Genomic DNA, 19,714 nt, shown 5'->3' with positions numbered 1-19,714 from the left:
CACTCCAGCGCTCTGGTTTCCTTCTATAGCTTATAAACATAAAGAGGTTTATTGTCTTGATTCTGACTAGTGTAGTCAGAATCTTCTGGAACCTTTCCCAAGTAGCTGGGAAAGGTTCCAGAAGATATGGTAATAGAGATCTAGAGAGGATAATATGAAAATACTGGTTAAAAAAATATTGTTTTTAAACATGAAAGTGTTTAGTATTTAACATGCTTTATTTATAAACTGATTTGAATACTGAAATAATCTAATAATTATATTAAGAACAGTTGTATGAGCGGACATGATAGATGGTTTAACAACTGATGGAAACAGAGGAAGCAGAGTTAGAAATGGATGCGATGAAGAGACTGTGGGGTGACTTGAAAGGACCAGATCGGAAGAGTACAGTATGTCAGAGTTCATGTGGAGAATTACAATGTGAGGAAATGGGTTTTGTTAGACAGGGAGAGGAGAGACAATGAAGGATGTTGGAGATGGAGGTACAGGGAAAAGAAGAAGGGGCTGCTAGATACAGTCATGCCTTTTTTGGCCTTCAGTTCTTCAGTTGTACAGTGGATAATGATAGTTATTTAATAGCTGGATTTGTAGTGTCGAGCATTTTCAAAATACTACCATCATATTTTTCCCTGCTGCCTTTTAAGATTAAGATTTTATTACTGGACAAGTTGGCAAGGATAACGTTACAATTTTAAATATGTTTTGAAAAATTAAAACCTAAAGGTGTCACTTTTTTAATTTCTTCTTCCAGGAAAGGTTGCATCCGTGGTCCCTTTCTCCCTGCGCTCCTTGCTGCCCAATAACACTGATAAATACTACATCTACAACGGCTCGCTGACCACTCCTCCCTGCTCCGAGACTGTGGAGTGGGTGGTTTTCAAACACACTGTGGCAGTGTCTGAAACTCAGGTGAGCATGGTTTCATGTAAATCCAGCGGAAGAAAACAGTTCATCATGACGTCACCATTTTAAAGAGAAATATACTGTGTTGTGCATTTGACTTGAACAGACATGTTGAAGCTAATTACGAAGATTTACTATCATGGTGCTGTATGAGTATCATTGTCATAGGCGTCCAGCACTTCAGCTAAGGCCAATCTTCAAACAGTCAAACAAGACTAACATGCGACTGTAATTCAAATTCAATCGAGTTAGTTCAGCGATTCACAATTTACACATGTGAACAACAGACTCCTGTTGGTGAGATTTAATCTGCGATTAACACTGGCATGTGTCTGTCATCATGGGCAGACATGGAAGTGAGACACAGCGAGACAGAGTCAAGCCATGTTTCCATCATTTGACCAGTACTGGACAATATTATTAGCAAATGGTTAACAGCGCCATAATGTTTGTGTATTCACTTGAGACAAAGACCCAAGGACCAGCGCAGTCCAATCGCCCGCCTCTCTATTCTTCAACTCAACCAGTGTATTTACTCTTTTTCATGGGAAGCAACATCTTAAAAAAAATTGCCGAAGGCTTGTTGTGAGAGAATACTTTTACAATGGCTGTATGTTTATTATTTCAATATCGATACTTGGTGCCCGTCTGTCAATAATGCAAGGCGAGACGAACTGTTACAATATGTCGTAGTATCATTAGAGATGCACCAAATTGAAAATTTTAAATGATGGGCCAAGTACCGAATAATACTAAATACTATAATAATAATGTCCAATGTGGGTATTTTTTTAGTATTTAAAAAAATTTGCATAAATACTCAAGAAGCCAAATGTTGCCTTTTTATTTTTCATTCGGCCACTGAATGTTCCAATGTGCATCCCTGGTCAGTGAATCAGTGGATCTTTAACTCAGGTGAAGAAAGAAATCGCAAGCTTACTGTCATTTATTCTCCTCATCCAGAACTCTTGCGTTGTATCCACCTTTCAAGGTCTTCCTGTCTAAGCTTGTAAAACCCACAATTTGGGAGACAGTATTTATATTTCCCAAAATGTAACCCTCAGACCAGCTCCCAGGTCAGCTCTTCCTGATCAGTGCAAAATTAACAGCAAGAGAACTGATGCAAACTGACAAGTAAAGTTCAGTTTCAGTGTCACAACAGGCTGCGTGATTCGTCATTTACGTTGCTCATGGGCACATCCAGACGCTGACACATTAATGTGGCATGATTCCGCTCTGCCTTTGAAAGACCCCCCCATGACCGCTTTTCCCCAAAGTAGTAGACACTTGATAAGTTATAGCAGAAGAATCAGGACTTGTGTTTGAGTCTTATAATATGAAAATCAGTCGGCGATCGTGTATCTGAAGTCTTTCAAGCGTGTTCTTATCTCTGACATAACATTGGGTGTGGAGGTTGACATTGCATTGCCAAATTAGAGCATTGTTTTTAGTGGCTGGGAGTGAAGCACGCCTTTAGTCACATGTGCACACATGCTTGGTGAAGCACTCACAGTGACACAGACATTTACAGACAAGCACGCAAACTTTGTAACAGACCCTGTTTGGCATCCACCCTTGAGATTTATAGACACTGAGATACTGCCAAACGCACACCATGTTGTGAACACACTGGCACACTGAAAGGTGTAGGAGCACACAGAGTGGCTGTCACACGCTGTCACTAACTGAAATGCTCATTTAACTTAACTAACACGAACACTCAGAAGAAGCGGAATCCAACTTCCATGTTTGCATGTTTGTGTATGTGCAGTTGGAGGTTTTTTGCGAGGTGATGACCATGGAGCAGGCCGGCTACGTGGTGCTGACCGATTACCTTCAGAACAACTTCCGGGAGCAGCAGCAGTTCATGGGCCAAGTGTTCGCCTCTTACACCGGAGTGGAGGACGTGCTCACGCCAAGTATGGGATGTTGTTGTGAACAAACTCAGCGAATGTTTGAGTAAACTTTGAGTGAATTTTACTGCTTTTAAAAATATTCATATCAGGAGGTTTTACCCTCAAATTGCTTTCACTTCAAAAACAAGTCGAAAAGTAGATGTGTGTCAAGGGTGTTCGGCTTCTTCCTTCCTCCGTCATGTCATGATGGGTGAGCGTAGAACCCAAATCTCCAGTGAGCGATCCATATAAACATGATTAATATTTCCTGTCTGTTGATGTCCATCGGCTTTCACCAACACATCAAGAGATGAATCAGTATTCAGTACGTGTGTTTACAAACCATCTCGCATTTTTGGTGAGATGTTGCCAGGAAACTAGACTCACAGATGGAATTAAATATTAACAGAGGAGTGTTTGCACTGCATCAAATTTACACGGGAGGGAAAAACATCATGAAAAACAAAATGTATAACACAACTGGTTTTAACAACTTAACCACGGTGCCCTCCAGCCTGCAGTTCTCCGCCTGAAAACCTGCAAGCGGACCCCCAGAACGACACGACAATTGTGGTGACCTGGGAACGACCACGAGCTGTTTACGACACGACTATTGACTGGTACATGGTCACCTACCAGAGGTTACAGGGACGGGACCAGATGAAACAGGAGTACCGCACAGACGGGGACCAAGATGTGGTACCGTATTTCTATACTTACTTTTAAATAGCTAATATTTATCTATGCTGATATGCTTTTTGTTTTTTTTCTCTTTTTTTTCCTGATGTATTCATTTGAGGATGCATTAAATAAAACAAAATCAATCATTTAAAAGAATCGTACAAGGCCTTATTGTCCTGTAATAAGGCGATAACTACAACTGTACTTTTACATAATTATAATTACCCAATTTTCCCCCAATTTTTTTTTTAAAACCAGCACAATTTTTGCTACATTATTATATCAATATGCACAAATTTAAGGTGGACATACATTATTTTGGTTTTCATACCTACAAAAGTCAACAGTTCCAAAAATAGTTTACCTGTTATTGTTATTTATATAAGTTGTTGCAAATACGCCACGTCAGTCATCAGTGCTTTTATCAAAGAGTCGATCAAAGAATCTTTTTGAATTTGAGTTCTAAAGGTCATTCACCTGTTGACTTTACTTCCAGGGTGCCATTATTCCCAACCTGCTGGCCAACAGCAGCTACGTGGTTCAAGTGGTGGCTGTCTGCACCAACGGCTTGAGGGGGCGCTGGAGCAGCCAGATTATTGTCGACATGCCCTTGGAAGACCCCGGTACATATTCCCACACTCACCCAGGTTCAGGTTAGAACAAATGCATCGCGTTCATGCCTTCGTTGACAAGGCAACAGTGACCTCTATTGGCGTATCAAACGCATTACACCATATGTTGTATTCCTATTAAACACTTCTTAATTGTTTACTTACTGATATTACGTTATTTATTTTTGTTTTTGTTTTTGTAGAGAGTGACCAAGATCCAGACATCTCACAAAGCACCAGTGGGGTATGTATTCACTCGCCTATGATCACATGCACATATATTTAAAACACCTACAAGAACTCTACCTCTTCTGTTATTAAAACCATTTAGGAGCAAGGCTCAATCAAATAATATTTCTGTCAGCAGGTTGCACCAAAAGCAGAGAATCAGAATGAATTGGACTTGATCTCCGAGAACCACAGTCCAGTTGAAGAAGTCCCAGCTGAGCAGACCAAGGTCTATCAGAACCAGCCGATGCAACCGGCCCCACCTCCAGTCCCAAAGTCAAAGCCTCCAGTCAAGATCCGAACAAAACAGAATAAGAAAAAGTCGGAAATGCCGTTCGACCTCGATGATTTGGATGAGAACCAGATCGATGAGGAACAATTGATCACAACGGCGGAGACGCTGATGAAGCCGAGCTTTGATGGTAACGGTGCCACCTGGGTCACCACGAGCACGGAGCAGCCGGGATTTCTGTTCCCGGCTGGCGCCCGACCGACAACGCTGCCTGACGTCCGCCGCCAAATCACAGAGGAGGCGTCTTTGTCCATGCAGCCAAATCAGGTAGTCTTCACTTTATTTATTTGGATATCTTACGGCACTGTCATTTAATACTTATTGCTTTATTAATCCTTCACAATACATATATACAGTATAATAATTATACTGTTAGTGTCACCTGGTCATTGCAATATTGCTATTGATATCTATCAATATGAATAGAAGTTGATTTGACTTTTTCGCTCGTATTGCCTTTTTCATCACATTACTTTACCAATAATCCAAATACCAAAATGTTCGATTTCATATGGATTTGATTTTGCTTTCGTTGCAGTTTTCCTCCTTCATTTCCTTGGTCGTAATTTTGCTTAACTCCTCATTACATATTTAGATTAGATTAGGTTAGATATAAGATGTTTTTCATGTCCCTTTCAGTGCTCATGTTTCCCTAGTATGTCTGAAGGTTTCTGGTCAGGGATGTGGCTTGCTCAGCACATTCACAAATCAAATGTCACGAATCATCACTCGCCCATGTGTGTCCTGGAAATGTCCCTTTCAGTCCAGTGAGCCGGGCTCTCCAGATCCAGTTGGTGAGACTGGCTTCCCCTCATCCCAGTCTGAGTACTTCACGCCTCCTTCAGAGGACATCCAGGTGACAGATGTCTTCTACGAGGACACACTCAACAGCTCTCCTCTTGAAGATGAGATCAACTCGTCTGCTGCTGAACCCATTCCAGGTACGGAAATGTTCATCCTAGCCCAAAATAGACGAGTAAAATTGTAGATTGCACATTCCGATATGAGATGCTGCCTCTTGGCTTTGTTTACGAAGCCTGTTTCCCCCAACAGGAAGTAGAGTGAACAGCATTGGCATAGCAGAGACCACTGCTTCAGTGCCCTCGGCCCCCACCCCGCTCTGGATCACAGAGAGAATGGCAACAGCAAGCAACACGCTGGCCAATGGTGTCTACAAATCCTTCACCTCCTCCTCACTGCTCAGGGTTCTGATGCACACGACTCAGCCCAATTACAACGGTAACACTGCTCACTGCTTAATCTCACCCTATTGAATTAAGTGAACAACACTATGTTAGTGGTGCCAGGTGGGTTGCGGGGTCTTTGGCTCTCCTTGGCTGATTCCTTATGTTCTCAAAAATACTCAAATCCTCATCCATGTTCCACCCTCTTTGGTTTCTTCTGGCTTGGACTGCTCAAGGGTCAAGCTGCTCAAAGCACGCTCTGGTGTGGGATTTTCTCTTTGCAAACCTCCCACTTGGCTTGGCTCCTAAAGACCTTTGTCCTCTACTGGTCTTACAGCAGCTTCTGGTCTCCTTTGGTGCTCCTTGGGCTTGGCAGCATCTGCACTGGCCTTTGAGTTTGTCGAGTCAACTGCTAATCCCTCATCTGTCTCAACAGATCTGTTGTCCAATGAAGACACAGCTGACTCTCATGCTGAAGATTTAAATCTTCACTCCACAAGGCCTCCAGACCCCACCAGCTTTTTACATCCTTTGCTTGCCGAAGATAAAGAACATCCGTCTAATCCTAGCGCTGTCATCAATACTTTGGAAGACAGTGCTAGAGTTACAAAGTCTGACTCTAGTACCAGACAAGTTTGGCAGACTGGGCGCCAAAGAACTACAGATATTTCTAAACCATATTTACCAAGTTCCAGAGACGCAAACGTTCAGATGTCTGTGCTTCAAACATTCTCAGATGCTTCGCTGGAAGAAAGTGGATCAGGATCTGGCATCATACCTTCCATTTTATCAAAGTCCAGCCAACATCATATAGTTAATAACATAAAAAGTCAAGCAGGAATTGTAGCTGCAGAAGGGGGAGAGATTGAGCGAAGCAGAGGGCAAACCGGTATGGTAGCTAGCAATGCTAGTGTATCACATAAGGACGCCACGTCCAGTGACTTTCTCGAGGACCTGAGTGGATTTGGGGGTAGTGGTGACAGACAAAAAGTGTCTTTGTTTTCAGGAAGTGTTCAGGAGACGGGAGGTAGCAATGTCTTTGGGACGATACGTGGATTGGGAGATCTGAGGGGAAACTTTGACAAACAAGTGCTGGTCTCTTTGCTTGACCGCAATGGAGGAAGTGGGCTTTATCCAAATCTGGAACATGAAACTGATGGGTTTTTTTTCTTGGGGAGCGAGGACAAGAAAAGAACTGTAGATCTGGATGAGAACAATGACACAGGAGCTGAAGCGGCGTCAAGGGATGGCTTACATGCACACAGGTTGTTGTTGAATTTGGAGAGTCAGGACTTAATGGCTTTCCGTCCTTTGTTAAGATCCACTGATGCCAATAATGCTGTGGAGAAAGACCTCAGAGGTACCAAGCTTCTTCTCATCTCTCTACTTCCCTGAGATTGCGACTCCTGACTCGCCTGACTATTATCTTCCCTGCTCACGGTGTCCTTTGCATGTTGCTCATGTAATAATGAATCTGTATTTTTGTATTACAGAGAGAAGCAACAGTAGCCACGAGTCTCGGGTGGGTCTGGTCGCAGGTGTGGAGGCGGAGAAGCGGACCATCATTCCTTTAGCCGTGGTCTCCACTCTGACTGTGGTATGTCTGCTGGTGCTGGTGGGCATACTGATCTACTGGAGGTACTAAACAGTGTTCATATTATTCTCTGTCACTGATATTCACATGTTAACTTCCTCTCGAGTCACAGAAACTGTTTCCAGACGGCTAACTTCTACCCAGACGACAGCGGGTCCCCTAAAGTCATATCGGCTCTGTCGACTCCTCTGCTGCTGGCCACAGGTGGCGAACCAACGCGCACGCTTAAAACAGCATCATATTATATCATAGTAATGTTTGCATGTGTGTCCCAGATGATCACGAGCCTCTGACAGTAAAGCAGTTTGTGAAGAAAGTGATGGAACTTCACACCACCAACACCTTTGCCAAAGAGTTTGAGGTCTGTTGTCATCCGCTAATAACAGGGAGAGGCATCACCTGTCAGCGTCCTAATGCTCTTCATATTTCTGTTAACACCATGTTGTTTCGATGTTCATCCGTATAATATTGATTAGTAACACGCAACAGATCTTGACATAAGCGTATATCATAATTTAGTCGCTCCAGGTTTGAATCTCAGGCGAGACTGAACCTTTATCAGTACCCCACTGTTTGTCGTACGACCATTTAGAAAGACGCAGATAAACAACAACATCATTGAATGACGCTTATGTTGTGTAGTAACAAGTACTTTAAAGCTGCATATATAATGTAACAAGAGGTACAACTATCTCATCCCAGCATGCTAATATCTCAATAGATAAACAACATGAAAATGTGAGTAATTTGCTATTTTTTTGAAGGAATAACCGGCACATTCCCACTATGACATGGACTAGTTGAAGGGACGTCTTGTCCTTGCATCGCCATTAAGAATTAAATTGAGCTATTTGTTACTAGCAACTAGCGAGTTAGCGCGAGCCAAAAAGAACGTGACACCAACTGATGAGATCCAGAGGGAAGGCGCTGAAGCTTTACAAGCCAAAGCAACCAGGGCATCTACATTAGTGAGGCTACACTGGATGTTGTGTCCTGTCTCCTGTCAGTGAAATCCAAACCTCCCATTGAGGCATCAAACAGTCCTGTTAGAACAAGTGTTTTGCTTCATAGATCAAGAGGAGAGGAAAAATTGGGAAGCAGTTCCCCATCTGTTCCTCCTCTGTATGTGTGTGTGCGTGTGTACCTGAACCCCATGTTCCTGTGCCGACACTGATCCCTATCTGTCTGTGTGTCAATCTCCCCGCCCCCTGACCCTCCTGTCACCACTTCCACCACCATCATCGCGCTTTCTGCTCCCTCACCACCTTCCATTAGATTGTCAAAGAGTCCTTCCAGGTAAGCTTGTGACCCACCGCTCTCCACTGTTCTACATGTCGTCCAGCATTTGTCACGTGTCAAACGTTAACTATGAGTTCAATTTAATCTGGCCAGCAACATTGGTTTGAACTCCAAAATACCCAGAAACGTATCTTTCTGCACCAACATTATACTTGGATTTCTTCTTTACAAGATGGTCTTGTTTTGCTGTTGCACAAAAGGTGACATTTTCAGAAGAAAGCAACGTGTACAAGCCCAAATCATTGGTTGCTATTATTTTATATTAATTACAGAGCGCATGGTTTGACTCCAGTTTACAGTCTAACTACCGCAGCTTCTGTAAAACTCTTGTGTTTTGTCTGCTGCCAAGGAGGTGCAGGCGTGCACGGTGGACATGGGGATCACCGCCGACAGCTCCAATCACCCTGACAACAAGAGCAAGAACAGATACATCAACATTCTGGCCTGTCAGTGAGCGGCAGAGTTTGGTGCTTGCTTGACCATGAAGGCATTGCTGACTCATGAATTCCCCCACTTAGATGATCACAGCAGGGTGAAGCTGTCCAACAGCTTGGACCGGGACGGCTCCTGCGGCGACTACATCAACGCTAACTTTGTGGATGTGAGTGTGTTTCCGTTGTGGTCAGTGATGGTGAAGGTGGCGTTGACAGAGTGGTGTCACTGCTGCAGGGCTATGAGCGGACCCGGGCCTACATCGCAGCTCAGGGCCCCCTCAGAGGCAGCAGGGAGGACTTCTGGAGGATGATCTGGCAGCAGAATGTAGGCGTCATCGTCATGATCACAAACCTGAAGGAGAAAGGAAGAGTGAGAGCGAACTGTCACACACCCTTCACTAACCTCTAATAGAATCTGAAGTCTATCAACACAAAATACATATAACATGAAGAAAGACTTTTTTTGTCTGTTCATCTTGTAACAGACCAAGTGTGACCAGTACTGGCCAGATGAGAACCATGAGGACTATGGAATCTATCAGGTGACCTTGAAGAGCACCAAGACGCTTGCCTACTACACACTGAGGACATTTTCCCTTAGAGAAACATCAAATAAGGTACACACACACCAAAAGATAGTGGCTTTAGCAGTCAAACGTCGACGCATAACATGCCTGCTCTGCTCTGCCAGGCGTCGCCAAAGAAAGTGGAACACACCGTCCTGCAGTACCACTACACCCAGTGGCCTGACATGGGAGTGCCAGAATACACTCTGCCGGTACTGTCATTCATCAGAACCTCCTCTCGGGCACGGACGCAGGAGATGGGGCCGGTTCTGGTCCACTGCAGGTAACAGTGGAACATTATATCTAATTGTGGGGGTATTTTTATTTCATTTTTCATGAACAGTAATGTGTAAATTTGAGCTGTGACCCAGTTGCATGGGACTGGAGGTCAACTTTTGATATCAACTGGGGTCTTCTCTGTGTGCTGCAGTGCCGGTGTGGGACGAACTGGGACCTACATTGTGATTGACAGCATGCTGCAGCAGATCCAGGATCAGGGCACGGTCAACGTTCTGGGCTTCCTCAAACATGTGAGGACTCAGAGGAACTTCTTGGTGCAGACTGAGGTGACAGTGAATGTACACTGGTGTATGCTAATGCAGATGGACGCACACTCAAACTGGTATTCCTGAAATGCAGGAGCAGTACGTGTTCATCCATGACGCTCTGACTGAGGCCATTTTGAGTCGGAACACCTCAGTGACCTCTGACCTCCTGCACAGTTATGTGTCTGATCTCCTGACCCCTGGGGTCTCAGGCCGGACACGCATGGACAAGCAGTTCAAGGTACTTGGTTCCACCCTTGCATTCGCAGCGTGAAAAAGTAATCCGACTACTGATTACTCCCTCAAAAAGTAACTTAGTTACTTTACTTTACTGCGCCTTATTTCTGACTTTCAAGAGAAAATGCAACATCAGTACATCACATCAGTACCGTATCTGAAAAAGTAATCTATAAAAGTCTAAAAATTGATCATAAGTGACGTTTAGCTCGACCTATCAAGAGAATTAAAAAAAAACGTGACATAGGTGAGTAGAGTCCGCACTTTCGACATATTTGCGAGGCTACTTTATTTTGCCCTCTTTAACCGGTGATTTCTGCGCCTTGGTGGACACTGCAAGGTTTATAGTGGTAGTAGTAGTAGTAGTAATAGTGTATTTTCAGCTAGAAACGTGCAACTCTCCTCACGCCTGTTATTTACTGCCGTGTAGCCGACAGCTTGACACGTGAGCTGCCCGCGTGTCGAAAAAAAGTGACTGCCGTGCCCTGCAGACGATGTCATGCCCAAAGACGCAGTTGTAGAAAGTGAATGGTAATATTTCGCTTCCCGACAATGGCAACAATAGTAACGCCACGGTGACTTAGATAAGTAACTTTAATATGTTTACATTGTTTGAAATAATAACACGTTAGATTACTCCTTACTGAAAAAGGTTGTGATATAAGAGTAACGCGTTACTAAGTTACTCTGGCATCACTGTGTGTCAGATTAACAGCCCATCAACAAGCGTCTTGTGTTTCATCTTCTTGTCAGTTGATCAGTCAGCGTCAGGCCAAACACGCAGACTACAGCAGTGCCCTGAGAGACGGCAACGACCTGAGGAACCGAGCCAAAGCCTTGATGCCTGGTAAGGTCCACTGCTCCATCAATGTTGCAAGGAAAACGTAGTATCCAAGCTTCAATTGAATTTATAAATGTGATACTCTTAAATGTTTTACTTAAAAGCAGCTCTAAGTAGTTTGACTTAAGTCTGTTCTCAACAGTGGAGCGATCAAGAGTTTGTCTCACGGCGTCAGAATCCAACTCCTCTGGATACGTCAATGCCTCCTACGTCATGGTAACACAATACTGAGATAGGTTGTTTGTTTTGTGCGGTTTGGTGTTGATGGTTTGATTCCTGGTGTTTGCTCAGGGTCACCACCACAGTAGAGAGTTCATCGTGACCCAGACTCCTCTGAGCACCACAGTGGCTGACTTCTGGAGGATGATCTGGGAACATGACACACACACGGTTGTGCGTTTGCATGATACACACTGTCAGGTATGCACACACATGCACACTGTAAAGCAGAACCAGTGGGTAAGTGCTAATCGTTTGTTTTTTGTTTCCTCAGAGTGACGACTCTTGTGTGTACTGGCCCAGCAAGGGTCAGACAATGAGCTTCGAGGGATTCACTGTGTCACACAAGTGGGAAGAGCTCGTGTGTGTGTCCAGCGACGAGCAACTGTTGGTGCAGGACGTCAGACTGGAGTCTTCTCTGGTACACAGTCTGGATTCACACTCTCACACCTGAGCCGACGTTTGACACAATTTTTTTTTTAGAATGATTATGTTCTGGAGGTGCGTCAGTACAGCGCCCCCTGCTGGCCAAACCCAGACAGCCCCATCAGGAACTCTTTTGACCTGATCAACAGGGTCAGAGAGCACAGCAGACTGACTGGCTCGCCAACAGTCGTGCACGATCCGTGAGTGCTGCGCCGCTGTCGTGCACGTGCACTTCACTCACTCGTGTCGGTGTGTTTCTGTGTGTAGGATGGGAGGGGCAACGTCAGGGCTCTTCTGTGCTCTGACCACGTTGGCCAGTCAGCTGGAGGAGGAAGGAGAAGTGGACGTCTACCAGGTGGCTCGAATGACCAACCTCATGAGGCCTGGAGTGTTTAATGACCTGGTAAGTACTGACCACGCATCGACACGAACCGCTGCAACAACACCGAGACTAAAGCAGAGAGCCAACTGAAACGGTGTCAAGTAAAGAAGCAAAGAGAAACAATGTCAGTACAGACTGATGAGTGTTTGTGCATCTCACGTGGCAGGAGCAGTACCAGTACCTTTACCGGGCAGTGGTGAGTCTGGTGAGCAGCCAGGAGGACCAGAGAGCCCTGCAGAGTCCAGAGACTAACGGATCAGTGCCCCTGGGCCAAAACAACATTGCAGAGAGTCTGGAGTCTCTCATGTAGAATCGCACTAACACACACTCGCAGACTGACTCACAAACACATCAGAGGAAACACACAACTGTATCTTAAGGGAAAGTTGGTCATGCGGTCACAGGGTTGACACATGGTTGTGGTGTCGGCCAGAAACCTTATGTTTCATTTAATCTATTTTTCCTTTTCATCCAACATCCACACCAAAAGTGTGATTCTGACTTTCTGGGAACTAAAGGTGTTAACGGGAGATCAATCCACCGGGTAACGGATCATATTGATAATGATAATCAGTTTATATTTAGATCTGTCCATCTAGTTGTGAGCATATTTAGTTTTCAAACAAAACCCTTATGCATAGCGGAACAATCCTGGCGAACGTCTTCTTGTTTGCTTCACAACTACCAGCAGACCAGGATGCTCAAAAACCAGAAGAGGTCTCACTCGGAGTGATTTTCACCGACTGGGACTTGTGTGCCTTCTGTCACGTTGCATCTTCTTAGACAAACTGATTTTTTTTCTACATATATAAACTCAAGTTCCACAACTTCAATGAGCCAAATGAAGGATGTGTTGAATTATGCTGATGTTATTGATGGGAGACATGTAATCTGTTACTCATTTTATGTGTTAATTTCATGAAGGATTTTACCAATGTCTCATAGTCTGCTTCATGTGACTTGACTGTTAATACAGAAACTTCCACATTCCACACCCTAAACCTTGCTGTCAATACAGTCAACTTAAATATGTCTGGTTTTACCTACAACTTTTATGACAGCTTTACAGCAATTTAACTTACTTCATTTCTTGAACAATATTTTTGTTATTACAACTAATAACAACTCTTAGCATCATGTGATTGAACTGCCACAAACGGGTTCTGAGCTATGACTCCCGCCGACTGTTTCACATGGACGTGACTCAGGGCCATTTAGGATTATGTTTGAAAAGTTACTTTACAAGACCACAAACTCCCGACCAAATTTGTGTTTGGGACAAGTATTGGTTAATCAGATCATGAAATGCAGGAATTGCAAGTGCCATAATGGTCGCAATAGACAAGCAACCACAATTTTCTAAAACATAAATGTAGTCTTGAGTGGCCCGTTTTAATTTTAATTTTCTAGATGTGTGTGTTTGTTGTCAAAGTTAAGATGAATCTGAGCCGGTCGCCGAATCAAATTGTGTATAAAACTACGGTAATCACTGTTTATACTGTACTTCTTCATATTTTATATTTTACTACAAAATTTTCTAGTCATTTACATATATGTATAACAAGGCAGAATCTATTCGATAGCTGAAGCCGTGAATACGAGCGTGTTGGAGCAGATTGTACATAGAAACAGATTCAATTGAAAATTATTAAAGATTTCTTTCAAAACTTTCATGTCTTTTTTCATTCATCATTTTCCCACACCACTTGACTTGAACATGCTTTTTATTTAAAATGAAATATTGCATCATCTCTCCACATGAAAGGAAAACAGTCCAACATAGAGGAATAAAATACATGTTTGTCATTAATACATACACAGCTGCTGTTGCACGAGATAAAGTGAATATAGTGCGTGATGAATTCACCTCATTTTGCCGATGAGTTTCATTGTTGTCGGGCTTCATGTAAGCTGAATATGGTGTAATAATATAAAACATAATTATATAAAACATAATTTCATGATGTTATGTTGCCATGAAAATGCTCCGCTCACTTGTGACTACGCACTAGGACGTTGACATATCCGGTAAGACTGACTCGAATTATGATTCAAGACCTGCTGTCAGGTTGCAAAAGCAAACTTCACTCCCAGGAAGAGGCTGAGGTGCTCCTCTTTGAAGTCAGTCGTACAATGAGAAGATGTGATTCACTTGAAAGACTGATTCACGACCACCAACAGCTGGGGTGTCTAAAGTCAGGCGAATTACCTCTTTGATGTGAAGAAGCTTTTTTTAGTATTTTGGAAATACTAAATTCAACCCCAAGGAATTTGCATCAACCCTGACTTAAGGCTTGTTCGGTTACGTTTAATCCACAGATCTGAGCCAAATAATACTGCTGTTGCGACTCACCGTGGCTGTAGGCCGATTTAACGGTGGTAAAAAAAAAAAGAAAAAACTGCGACAACTGTACGCTAAATATGAGGTGCTACAAAAGCTAATAAGGTTGTTAACGTTTTACTTTTAGTTTGGTGTTGAAACGACAAGTTGAGTATTTTGGCGAGGAAATGTTACACTTCACAATAAAAGCCCCAGAAGAACACTTTATAATATAAAAATATAACTTTGCTACAGAAAGTAAATATCTCATTAAAATATGTAGCACCAAAATCCCATTTATAATGTCCATTAAAGCTACTTTTTCTATATTATTTGTTGCATTAAATATTTGAAGACACGCAACAGTACTGTGAGTACGTAGAAGTTGCACTGACAATTATTAATAAACAAGGAAAATGGTGTCTGAGAGTTTCAGGATTTGCTATGAGGGAGCTGTGTCGCCGGTTCAAAAGCGCGTCTCCATTTCTTGTGGCACTAAAACCCCTGACTGCCCTGTTGATGAGAGAAGATGATGAGACAGAGGACAAACAAGCGTGTTGTGTGTGTGTGTTGGCATCCTCACAGAGTTGGTGCGTTTCCGTTTCCAGCAGTCTGGGTTCAGCTTCCTCTGTTCATCGGCCAGAGCTTTGGCACGTACGGTGAACACTCGCCGCTCGTCGCTGCGCATCTTCTTCCATTGCTCGCCGAGCAAAACGCTGATGGCTCTGCAACAAGCACACGTCAACACACTCTCCATCGTTACACAAAAGGCAGTACACACACACCTGTTGTCTTTCCCCGGGTACATCCGTGTGAACTCCACCCTGAACTTCTTGGCGAACAGCATGAAAGCGTTCATCGGTCTCTTGCACTTGATGGGTGACTCATCTGCTGATTCAGGATGGCTTCTGACTAGTTTTCGCTCTGTGTGGTGGGAGGGGCTGCGACTGCGGGCGTCTGCGAGTCAGTTAGGACCATAGTAAAACATTGTTTGACATTAGTTACCCAGGAGGAAATTTGACTGATCATTGCTAACATGGAGCCAATTGTCAGCTGTTCTAACTGGCACTCCTGAAGAACCAGAACAAGACTCGGGACAGAACTCAACAGACTTGCCATCAACATCTCAAACATAACCTAAGATGTAACCTGGTGTCGTGCGACTCGTGTCTCTGTCAGGGGAAACGGCTCCCCCGCTGGACTGAGAGGCTCTGCGTCTTCTAGCCATGCTGCTCAACACGTAGACGGCGGACGAGTCCAGCGGCGTGAAGTCGTAGCTGAGGACGGTCCACAGACGGGAGGTGTCACTCGGATGTGATCTGCTTATCGCTCTCTACAAGATTGTTTACCTTCTGAAGGTGTCAAAAACTCGAGAGTCGTCGGTGTGTTTGGCATCTCTGTGTCCTGGAGGCAGACACACATCCCCCAGGCCCATTTCATAGCACGGTATCCCATAATGCACCACAGTCAGGCTCGGGTAGAACGACGACCATCCTGATCGAAGAGGTAGAAAAACATGATGTGTTCAGGAATCCACGCAAATACGGAATATTTCACACGATCCCATACTGATTCTCCAAGGTTCACTTGTGCTACACAACAAATACGAGGTGGCAACCATGCGATAAACTGTAAATGGAGGATAACATGTTCCTAAAGTTCTAACGTTACTCGATCGTGTAGCGTTACACATCCTCGGAGATCAAGTGTTTGAGCATGTCTACCTTTATCCTTGACATAGAAGGGATGGTCTAGCTGGCATTGGACGGTCATGTGTGAATGTCCGAAAGCCCCGGGGTCAAATGTCAGCTGTAGAACAGCTTGCCCCGACATCACGTTCTCGGTCTGTTTCACCAACTGCAGACCCTCAGAACCGTAACTCTGCTGAAGAACAACCAAATCAGAAGGCAGCAACTATATTTGCTACACGTGTTCAGAGCAGGCGAACCTTCAGAGAGCTGGACCGGCCCATGTCATCAGAGTGTACCGCAGCAGAGTCCAGGTCCTCCACCTCCTGCCACTCCACATTGGAACCGCTATGGAAACGAAGACGTGTACCTGCACGGAAGGTCATGGGGTTGGACTATGATCCGGCTGCATAAACAGAACTGTCGTCCGTTTCCTACCTTTGAGGAAACAGTGCCAGGCAGTCGGAGGCCATGACACGCTCCACGTCATATCTTCATCATCAGATAGCGACGATCTGGTCGACACCACAGAGTCACACTCACTGCTCGTCTGAGGAAACATGGAGAATCGCACAGTAATCTGATGAATTTAAAGCATTACTTTATAATAACAGACTATGTTAAAACGTGCAAAATCTTTTTCAGCACCCTGCTGTGATGTCGCTCCCTGCCTCGGCCTCTGGAGGGCGACAGCGTCCGCTCAGACAGTGGGGGAGGTCGAGCATAGGAATGCAGATCACAGCCGATGTTCAGCGAAGCTGCCGAAGAGGAACTGAAAATGAGAAAGCAACACAACATCACATGAAACATGAAATAGTTTCAAATGAAACAGGACATATTTGGTTATATTTTTGTTTGTTATGAGAGATTGTTTCATAGATATGTGTACATTTATGAGGGCTAAACAGGAAGCTATGAAAGACTCAATGACCCACCAGGCTTGCCGGGGGTCCTGCAGTAGTGGACTCTGAGGTCCTGTGGCGATGTGAGCCAGCTGTGTCAGCCACTGTGTGTCCGGTGCTTTTAGGTTGCACGTCTTTGGGTGTCGCTCCTGATGCGACACTCCCACTTCCACCTGATAAACCACCGTTGGCTCTGTCTTGGGAACCTCCTGCAGGTCGGGAAGGTCATCTGTTCAGAGGTGATAAACACAAGTGTGAGAAATCCTGGTTGAAACAGTTGTAGTATTCTGGAATCTAATGTACTGTATTCCATTGATGCATTGGAAGCTGGTGGGGAAAGTCGCTCGTCACAGGCCGCAGTCAGGACTCCTTCTGGGTCTATGTGAGAAAATAAATGCGTCAAACTATTTATCTGTATTGGACCATGCTTCATTTCTTGGGAAATTGTGAACTTTGACTGTGACTTATACTAGTTTATCTACATGTGAAGGAACAGTTCAGAAATTTGACTTGCTTTGCCATTTCAGAAATAATGCAACATTTTATAATGAGTTCATTTACTCATATTTTAACTTTGCTGGTGTTTGTATTATATTAGGATTGCGCTACATATTCGTACAACTATTACAAACTCCACATTGTGCGATTTGACAATATGTCTGCATTTGATTCAATGGACCTGTATAATCTCATAATTTATAATTTCCATAAAGAAATATCTAGTTGTATGTATTTATTCATATAGACATATTCACATACGTTTTCTTAATTTATAAATGTTCTTCTCTTAACATATGATTAAATGTATCAAATTAAATGAAACATACATTGTGAGATATATGCATTACAATTTGGTACAAAAAATTGTGAAAGATTTTTATATACAAAAATAAACCCTCAAATTCAGAATGTGCTAAAAAAAAAGTGTTGTGTAGTTACCGGTTTGTCGACTTTGAGACTCCATAATTTGAGGCCTTGTGCGACTAGACTGGTGAGTTGGGGTCGCAACCTTCCACACCATCATGTATACTCAAACTGAAACACAGAAACATGCAAATCTGCAGCCTGTGGGTACTTGATGTGAAAAGTTACACAGCTATATCAGCACTTGATCACAATTTAAGAGGTTTTCCACTGTTTTCAGCATTTCCTGACAACCACAAAACTCCTGTGCTCACAAAAACACCAGGGGAATGTGTTTTGAGTTTTACCTATTTCACAATCTCGCCGTCATGTGACAATCTTGTTTATAAACTTTGGAACACTTCGCGCATGCGCGCAACGAGCCCATTCATTCCATCCTAGGAAGATACTCGATCATATATCGTTAACGGACGACTTCAATTCAAGGATGGCGATAAAATTCGACCGTTGATAAGGACAGTTAGTCGGAACTTAATCGATTTGCGTCAAACACAGCCCGTGTCATGCGTGGTTAGACCTGTAAGACAAAGGTGTTTAGTATGTTGTCAGGAAAAACACTGCCATAGAAACAGAAACCGTCGCTGAGAAAATACACAAAACACGACGAATCACCGATTTCCAAACGATCTAATCGACATTTCAGCAAAAAACGCTCAGATCAATAGACGACAAGCTTGTTTTCGAGTTTGTTTTTGCTTCGTCAACGTCGCCAGAATCGCTTCAGGTTCTACAGGCTCTTAAACGACAGATCAAAACGTTGTCAGTTCGGTCTGAACTAATATTTAACACGTTTACAAATCGCTCTTAAGCGTGTGATGGCCGCACGTTGTCTAAAAAGCTTCCAAATTCAAGAAATATTTCAACAAACTTTTCAAACTCACCAAAAAACAGGTCGCCCTGTACGGACAAGCAGGGCTGGTATAAACAGAAGGTACACAGCAACACCATTTGCCAGAGTGGCTGTCAATCCAAATCTGTTCTGGACGCTGATTGGTCGGGATCTTGCATACTTGCCCCCCTTATCGCAACCGCAATAATAAACGTTGGGTGGGAAAAGTGACAGACAGACATTAACTATTAACAACTACACCCTGGGAGGAAACACACGAAACGTCTGTTGATGATACATATACATGATTTTAGAACGACTGAATGACTTCATTGAAATGAAGCGATACACATTTCAGCACATGACGATTTAAATTGATTTTCATTTTATGATTTTGTAGGTTTAAATCACATATACGACTGGCTGAGACACACCACTTGAAAACGAATTTAGAGTTAAATAAAAAAAAATCCTTGTAGGACTGTAATCAACGCGTACAATGTTAAAAATCATACAGAAAAAAATTCTTATCACGCTTATCATAATATATTCTGACGATTTTTTTTATTGTTAGTATGTGCATCTGCTTGATCGTTTCTAAATGATCTTTAACATTGTAAATAACAGACCTATTATCGCCTTTGATGTTATATTTGTCCTCATAAATGCAGTTTTATGGCGCTTACAAGTTCAGACAGAGACTACTTCCTT

General features: G+C 43.4%; 2 protein-coding genes across 7 annotated transcripts in view; one reads left to right on the top strand and one right to left on the bottom strand.

The window, feature by feature from the left end:
- The window catches only part of ptprz1b (protein tyrosine phosphatase receptor type Z1b), a 49,792-nt gene extending 35,795 nt beyond the window's left edge, over window positions 1-13,997 (top strand). The window contains exons 7-32 of one of the 5 annotated variants that reach the window (XM_053861956.1): window positions 755-912; window positions 2,678-2,825; window positions 3,316-3,500; window positions 3,979-4,105; window positions 4,297-4,337; window positions 4,458-4,880; window positions 5,377-5,554; window positions 5,667-5,852; window positions 7,291-7,435; window positions 7,504-7,595; window positions 7,667-7,752; window positions 8,667-8,687; window positions 9,040-9,136; window positions 9,209-9,291; window positions 9,360-9,494; window positions 9,610-9,741; window positions 9,816-9,973; window positions 10,121-10,256; window positions 10,330-10,476; window positions 11,226-11,319; window positions 11,456-11,529; window positions 11,605-11,733; window positions 11,807-11,953; window positions 12,016-12,158; window positions 12,226-12,361; window positions 12,507-13,997. In XM_053861956.1, the coding sequence (XP_053717931.1) occupies window positions 755-912; window positions 2,678-2,825; window positions 3,316-3,500; window positions 3,979-4,105; window positions 4,297-4,337; window positions 4,458-4,880; window positions 5,377-5,554; window positions 5,667-5,852; window positions 7,291-7,435; window positions 7,504-7,595; window positions 7,667-7,752; window positions 8,667-8,687; window positions 9,040-9,136; window positions 9,209-9,291; window positions 9,360-9,494; window positions 9,610-9,741; window positions 9,816-9,973; window positions 10,121-10,256; window positions 10,330-10,476; window positions 11,226-11,319; window positions 11,456-11,529; window positions 11,605-11,733; window positions 11,807-11,953; window positions 12,016-12,158; window positions 12,226-12,361; window positions 12,507-12,650 (3,545 nt within the window). In that variant the 3' untranslated portion in view covers window positions 12,651-13,997. Of the gene's footprint in view, window positions 1-754; window positions 913-2,677; window positions 2,826-3,315; window positions 3,501-3,978; window positions 4,106-4,296; window positions 4,338-4,457; window positions 4,881-5,376; window positions 5,555-5,666; window positions 5,853-7,290; window positions 7,436-7,497; window positions 7,596-7,666; window positions 7,753-8,666; window positions 8,688-9,039; window positions 9,137-9,208; window positions 9,292-9,359; window positions 9,495-9,609; window positions 9,742-9,815; window positions 9,974-10,120; window positions 10,257-10,329; window positions 10,477-11,225; window positions 11,320-11,455; window positions 11,530-11,604; window positions 11,734-11,806; window positions 11,954-12,015; window positions 12,159-12,225; window positions 12,362-12,506 lie in introns of all 5 variants that reach the window. The other 4 variants (XM_053861954.1, XM_053861955.1, XM_053861958.1 and 1 more) reach the window with 4 other exon arrangements.
- Window positions 13,998-14,072: 75 nt separating this feature from the next.
- Window positions 14,073-19,106, bottom strand: LOC128757005 (HMG box-containing protein 1-like). 2 transcript variants are annotated; one of them, XM_053861959.1, is made up of 13 exons: window positions 19,056-19,106; window positions 18,190-18,285; window positions 17,554-17,628; window positions 17,284-17,479; window positions 16,997-17,120; window positions 16,787-16,898; window positions 16,609-16,718; window positions 16,385-16,541; window positions 16,010-16,154; window positions 15,810-15,937; window positions 15,446-15,617; window positions 15,244-15,385; window positions 14,073-15,173 (listed from the first exon to the last, which is right to left on the bottom strand). In XM_053861959.1, exons 2-13 carry the CDS (start codon window positions 18,272-18,274, stop codon window positions 15,156-15,158), a joined length of 1,464 nt encoding a protein of 487 aa, XP_053717934.1. In that variant the 5' UTR covers window positions 18,275-18,285; window positions 19,056-19,106; the 3' UTR covers window positions 14,073-15,155. The 2 variants fall into 2 exon arrangements, with proteins under 2 accessions (XP_053717934.1, XP_053717935.1); XM_053861960.1 differs by having other exon boundaries at window positions 18,462-19,079.
- Window positions 19,107-19,714: the final 608 nt, after the last annotated feature.

The sequence above is a fragment of the Synchiropus splendidus genome, chromosome 4 (assembly GCF_027744825.2).
Source record: "Synchiropus splendidus isolate RoL2022-P1 chromosome 4, RoL_Sspl_1.0, whole genome shotgun sequence".
Taxonomy (NCBI): Eukaryota; Metazoa; Chordata; class Actinopteri; order Syngnathiformes; family Callionymidae; genus Synchiropus; species Synchiropus splendidus.
The sequence above is the reverse complement of the archived record's forward strand: the minus strand, read 5'-3'. Positions and strand labels throughout refer to the sequence as shown.

Coding starts and splice junctions, on each gene's coding strand:
- LOC128757005 (XM_053861959.1), bottom strand. CDS start 18,274: ATGATGGTGTGGAAGGTTGCGACCCCAACTCACCAGTCTAGTCGCACA. Junction 17,629..18,189: donor GTCTCAAAGTCGACAAACCG/GTAACTACACAA, acceptor TTTCTCACATAG/ACCCAGAAGGAGTCCTGACT. Junction 16,719..16,786: donor CTGGCACTGTTTCCTCAAAG/GTAGGAAACGGA, acceptor CCTTCCGTGCAG/GTACACGTCTTCGTTTCCAT.